The sequence below is a fragment of the Dipodomys ordii genome, unplaced genomic scaffold (genome assembly GCF_000151885.1).
Source record: "Dipodomys ordii isolate 6190 unplaced genomic scaffold, Dord_2.0 Scaffold242, whole genome shotgun sequence".
NCBI lineage: Eukaryota > Metazoa > Chordata > Mammalia > Rodentia > Heteromyidae > Dipodomys > Dipodomys ordii.
Window position 1 is genome coordinate 1,912,383 of NW_012267458.1, and position 6,420 is coordinate 1,918,802.

Genomic DNA, 6,420 nt, shown 5'->3' on the forward strand with positions numbered 1-6,420 from the left:
CTGACACAGGACGATCTCAAGTTGGAGAACAGCCTGTATTCCTTCTAAGCCTGTGCTGCTCAGAGTTTAACATTCTATAAAATGTAAAATCCATGCTATGCAGTACCTTCAACTTGAAAAGCAGACAGTTGCTGCCTTCTATTGAAATAGCACACGCCACTGCTCCTGCTAGATCTGACCTCTGTCCCAAAAAGCTGACAACCCTATAAACATTAGAAATTCTGCATATAGAAAGAACAGTCTTTTTAATTGGAAATTTGGCCCTTTCCAAGTCTAAAACAAACAAAAACTGCTAGATGGGCATAAAAAGTCCAAACTGGAGTCAAATTGGCTCATGGCATAGCACTAATGAATCCAAATTTTCCAGCTGAAGTTCAAATTTATATCAGGAAAGCGTGTGGTGCTTCTGTCTGGGGATTGGCATCTGTCTTCACTTCTAGGACCACATTTTTTTCATTTCTGATCTCATTTCAAATCTAGATATGATTTCTGGGCACTGGTGGCTCATGCCTGTGATCCTAGTTGCTCAGGAGGCAGAAATATTTAGAGTGAGATTCAAAGCTAGCGTGGACAAACTTGAGAGACTGCTATCTCCAACTGACCAGCAAAAAGCCCTAGGTGGAGGTGTAGCCCAAGTGGCAAAATGCCAGTTTCGAGCGGAAAAAGCCAAGTTAGAGTGCAAGAGCCTGAGTTCAAATCACAGTACTGACAAATGTACACGGGCATACACACACACACACACACACACACACACACACACACAGAGATGTGCTGTTTTCTGAATGACCCACGGTTGTATATCTCCTCCTTGTCATAAGGAGTGATTGAAAACGGCAGGTTAAATAAATCGCTTAAGCTACTTGAGATGTCACTCAGCAAGAAGTTCTTAAACCCAGAAAAATGGATTGCTTCAGAAGGGAAGGTGGGGGGGAATAGAAGTCCTGATTTTTTTTTTTCCCTCATCCTTCTGCCCTTCCTTCTCAACATAGACATAAAGTAGAGGCCAAAAGCATCCTCTGGGATGGAGGAAGAAATCCACAAGTGCACGGTCTCGTTTTACAGGCCGTGGTACTTGCACTGCGTCTTGTCACTTGTAGGCCCCTCGGAAGGAAGGAAGGAAGGGCAGGCTTGTGTCCTCTGGTCCAAGCAGGGAGAACACTCCTAGGAGGAAACTTCCCTCCGGCCCCCCGGGGGGGGTTGGTGGGCTAAAGACTGACGGTTTGTCCTGCTTCCATTCCCCTCAGGGCTTGTACGCCGTGGGGAATTTCCTCCCCAGCGAAGAGAGCCTGCTGCAGCACCGCGAGGCCCTGCGATCTCTGGCCGACCTCACGGCCGACTCGGGCCGGGTGGTGTTAGCCAAGGCCGGAGGAGGAGGCGGCGGCAGCGACGGCCTGGCGCACCCGGAGGGCATCCTCAGCCGCAATCCCCGCGACTGCAGCTCGCTGAGCAACCTGAAGCGGGCCAACGCCGACGTGCAGATCATCACCCCCCGCAGCCCCATGGGCAAGGAGAACATGGTGACCTTCAGCAACACCCTGCCCCGGGCCAACACCCCGTCGGTGGAGGACCCGGTGCGCAGGAACGCCAGCATCCACGCCTCCATGGACTCGGCCCGCTCCAAGCAGCTGCTCACGCAGTGGAAGAGCAAGAACGAGAGTCGGAAGATGTCTTTGCAGGTGATGGACCTCGAGCCGGGACAGTCCCCGCCCCGCTCCATCGAGATGAGGTCCAGTTCCGAGCCGTCCAGGGTCGGGGTCAACGGAGACCACCACGGTCCCAGCCAGAACCAGTACCTGAAGATCCAGGGGGGCGCGGTGCCCCCGGGGTGTACCAACAGCCTGGCGGGCGGCGGCCCGCGCGTGTCCATCCAGTCCCGGCCCGGCTCGTCGCAGCTGGTGCACATCCCGGAGGAGACCCAAGAGAACATCCACGGCGCGTCCCCCAAGAGCAGCTCGGCCCGGGCCAAGTGGCTGAAGGCGGCCGAGAAGACGGTGGCCTGCAACCGCAGCAACAGCCAGCCCCGCATCATGCAGGTGATCGCCATGTCCAAGCAGCAGGGCGTGCTGCAGGGCAGCCCCAAGAGCACCGAGGGCAGCACCGTCTCCTGCACTGGCTCCATCCGCTACAAGACCCTCACCGACCACGAGCCGCCCGGTGGAGGAGGAGGTGGTGGAGGCGGCGGCGGCGGAGGAGGAGGAGGCATCGTGAGAGTGGAGGCCCACCCCGAGAACAACCGGCCGCCCATCATCCAGATCCCCTCCACTGCCGCCGAGGGCGAGGGCAGCGGCTCCTGGAAATGGAAAGCTCCGGAGAAGGGCAGCCTGCGCCAGACCTACGAGCTCAACGATCTCAACCGGGACTCGGAGAGCTGTGAGTCCCTGAAAGACAGCTTCGGCTCCGGAGACCGCAAGCGAAGCAACATCGACGCCAACAGCGAGCAGCACCACCACCACCACCACCAGGCCCTCACCACCATCCGCGTCACGCCCGTGGAAGGCAGCAGCGAGCTGGTCTCAGAGACGCTGTCCATCTCCTCCTCCCGCGACTCCACCCTGCGCAGGAAAGGCAACATCATCCTGATCCCCGAGCGAAGCACCAGCCCCGAGAACACCAGAAACATCTTCTACAAAGGAACCTCCCCGACGCGGGCGTACAAGGACTGAGCGCTGGGACCTCCCATCCCTCATCCCTGGGGGGACAGCTCCCCCACCTCCTTTCCCAGCACCCCACCACCACCCCACCCCACCACCCCCAAAATAAAGACCACGCGCAGATTCTTAACACCGACCCTCTGCCAGCCAGGGGTTCGTGGAAGCCTTCTTGCCAACATCAGCCTGGGCCTCTCTTGTCTAACTCTTGAACGAACACACGCACACAACTTGTACATTCTTTTTCTCTCTCTCTCTTTCTCTCTCGTTTCTTTCTTTTTTTAACATCCAGGGGAAGGCAGGTGGGGAAAAAAAGCACAAGGCAAGAAGCTAACAGTGTGAGACTGTCCACGGCTGCTTCTGAAGACTTGTCATCAGATGGAGAAGGTTCCAAGAAGAGGAGCATTTTACCAGGAAAGAGAAGACAAAAAAATGGTATCCTTCCATGTATACTATTTAACTTCCTGAATGTGCCAACTTTGGGGTTGTTGTTTGGTTTATTTCTACTTTTTTTTCTCCTTTATAATTAGCTGTGGGAATCCAGAATGCAAGGCGTTTTCTACAGCAGAGGCCACACAGTATTATATATTCTTTTTTTTTTGTGGTGGTTGTTTTCTTCTTCAGAATCCGCACCTAAAACTCAGTATGGCGGTGCTGATGATTAATGGTTATAGTTCCTATACCATGTAAACTCTCAAACCTTACTTAGCTGTGAAATAGTGGTGTACAAATTCCTTGTCAAAGAAATGCTACTTTATTCTGGAAGATACTGGCTGTGTTGTGTTAGGTGAACAGGACACCTGCAGCCTTCCTGCAGTGTTTCTCAGTTAAAATATGACCAGTTTTCATGCATTTCAACATTGATCAAAAATCGTGTAGGGATATTCCCCTTAGAAAAAGGAATATAACTTAGTGTTTGGCTGCATCATCTTTTTTTTTTTTTTTTTTGGCTGCAAACTCTTTATTTCAGTACAGGTACAGCTAATGAAGAATCTTGTTTTAGTGGAGTTAATTCACAAAATTTATATATCTTGTTTTAGAGTATCTTTGATATTGTTGTGATGATATGTTTTGCCTTTGATAGCTTTTCATTTGTTGATTTTTTGACATTATCATATGTCCTATTTTTTAAAGCAAAATTAACATTCCTTGAGCAAAATAAGCAAAATATACTGCTGTGACAAGAAATCTGAGCCACATGTTGACATACTGGGTAATATTCCCAGAAATGTTGGTCAAGTCAATATTTAGCTCCAACCAGCTGGCTTAGGGAACTTTCTTAATAGATAATTCAAAACTTGTATTTTGCCCAAATATCCTAAATAACCAGAGACACAGTAGTTGGATTTTTAATCCTCTTCTCTTAAAGTGTTCTTGTTAACTGCACACCAACAGAAAGAATCTATAAAAAAGCAAATTGATAAGCAAAAGTATCTCATGGTATAAATTAAAACTACTTTATTATCATATCTAAAAAGAAGCCAGGCGCTGGTAGCTCATGCCTGTAATCCTAGCTACTCAGGAGGCTGAGATCTGAGAATTGCCACTCAAAGCCAGCCCAGGCAGGAAAGTCCATGAGACTCTTATTTCTGATAAACCACCAGAAAACCAGAAGTAGCGCTGTGGCTCAAATGGTAGAGCGCTATCCTGGAGCTGAAGAGCTCAGGGACAGTGCCCAGGCCCAGAGTTCATGCCCCATGACGGACCAAAAAAAAAAAAAAAAAACCCAAAATCTAAATTGGTATACCTTTAGTGCAAGCAACCATTTTTTTTGCTATCTTAAATTAAGCTTTGAGCCTAAATCAGAGGAAATCAATATTATCAAGAGATCAAAACAAAATGCTTGGGAATGTGTTCTTCCCAAGATACATATTTAAAGGATGAGGAAATATTTGGTTCTTGGAATTTAGTAGTAAACCTTTTCCACACCATTTCTTAGGAATCCTAATGGGCACTGATGATTGGCAAGGGGCTAAAAAAGAAACAACTGCTGGGTGATTTAGTCTTAGTTCAGTTTCCAGTAAGAACAAGAGTTGTTTAGAGAGAAATACTATCACATCATTATCAGTTTCTATACACAAAGGGCAGAGCTTTCTTAAGAAGCCAATCTCCTAAGACATTAGGATCTTGTTGAAACCAGCAGAACTGATAACTCTGGCAATAAAAAAACAGACTCAACCACCATCCCTTCTGGCAATTTCCTTCTTGGAGAGGGCAGTGGGAGTAAAAACAAAGAACAAAAAACAAAAAAAAAATGTTGCCTTCCCCACTTCTGACCATCACCTCCACCATGATGCTCCTACTGGCTTTTGCCAGTTAATTGAGGGAAAGGTGGGCTGGTTTCCATTCTCTGAAGAAAAACAAAGCTTCAGCATTTCAGGTGCAGTATGATATTTCCTACACTTTCCTATTTCTTAACAGAAGATTTTAAAGTACTTCTCTAGTCATTGAAGTGTTCTTTTTTTCTTTACATAATATTGAGAGATTCTTTTTTCTACTCAAAGTGCCAAAGGCTACTGTTTTTAAATGACTTATCAAATTGTACCACATTGCTAGGGTAATGTCATCATAGACACTAGAACTCAGACCTCTGCATGTGTATTTGATAACACATCTTTTTTGTAAAAAAAAAATTACGAAAAAATTTGTTTACATTCCACTGGTACCTTAATTTAAAATAAGTCAGACTAACAGGTGGTAACCCTAATTAGTGTTCTATTTACCTTCTTTGCTAATGAGAGCACTTCTTCCTTTGTTAGGCTGTGCTTTATTGACAAACCCAAGTATTGGACAAAGAGAGTTCATTATCTTTTTAAAGTAAATAAAATTATGAATATAATATATATAAAGTATTGTGTTTAATAAAATGTTATGCAATGTTTTTCCAAACCTATAAAGTTTGTAAAGTGCTATAAATGTATTTTGTTTAAGTACAGATCAAAGCTATTGTGTGAGCATATTGTGCTAACATCATAGAAATAAAGATTAGATTTCTTCATCAAAAGGGGGATATTGTGTTCTTTCCATTAGAACAAGTAGACACAAATAATATTAGCTATAGGAAAACAACTGATAAAATAAGTATAGTTCACACCTGATTAAATTCATCATTGTTCAGAAGTGTATTGGTCAAAAAATATGTAAGAAAGAAAGAATGTAAAACTAACGTTTGCTTGTTTAGCATTTCATGCTCTTTCAACATTTATTTAGACACAGATTTTCTCCCTCCTCCATTTTCTAACATATAAAATAAAGAAAGAAAATAGGATTGTGGAGCAAATATTCTGAGTCAGTTTTTGACTAAATGTAGTTAATAATACATATTTCCCCAGCCATCATCACCAATCATCCCATCCTGAAAATGGCCATGGCACCTTTCCTTTAAAAAAGAAAAGAAAAAGCTTCATTATTATTCTTGGGTTTTCTCCCACACCATCATCATCTACCATATGAGCTCTACAACTGATGCAGGTACATCTCATTGAAAGTTTCAACACAAGTGACTCAGACAAATCTAAATCAGAATTTATTCTTTTTGAGAATGACCCTAAAGTAGAATATAGAATGAAACATGCCATATTAGTTTTCCCAGTTTGAACAGCAAACCCTCAAGTTGAAGAATAGCAAATGACTATATCCTAGTTTCTGTCTACCCAACAGGCAGCCATAAGAAATACCTTCGTTTTGAAAAGTTAACATATGAAAAAGGGTGAATCACAATGGTTGGAATAAAATAGTAAGCTAAATTATCCCCTCTAAAGAAACCCAAAGT

General features: G+C 44.8%; 1 protein-coding gene across 1 annotated transcript in view; it reads left to right on the forward strand.

Annotated features, from left to right (window-relative positions):
• LOC106000800 (lipid phosphate phosphatase-related protein type 4) overlaps positions 1-2,663 on the forward strand; it is a 46,289-nt gene extending 43,626 nt beyond the window's left edge. The window contains exons 7-8 of the mRNA XM_013036035.1: positions 1,245-2,154; positions 2,200-2,663. Coding sequence (XP_012891489.1) covers positions 1,245-2,154; positions 2,200-2,663 — 1,374 coding nt within the window. The remainder of the gene's footprint in view (positions 1-1,244; positions 2,155-2,199) is intronic.
• Positions 2,664-6,420: the final 3,757 nt, after the last annotated feature.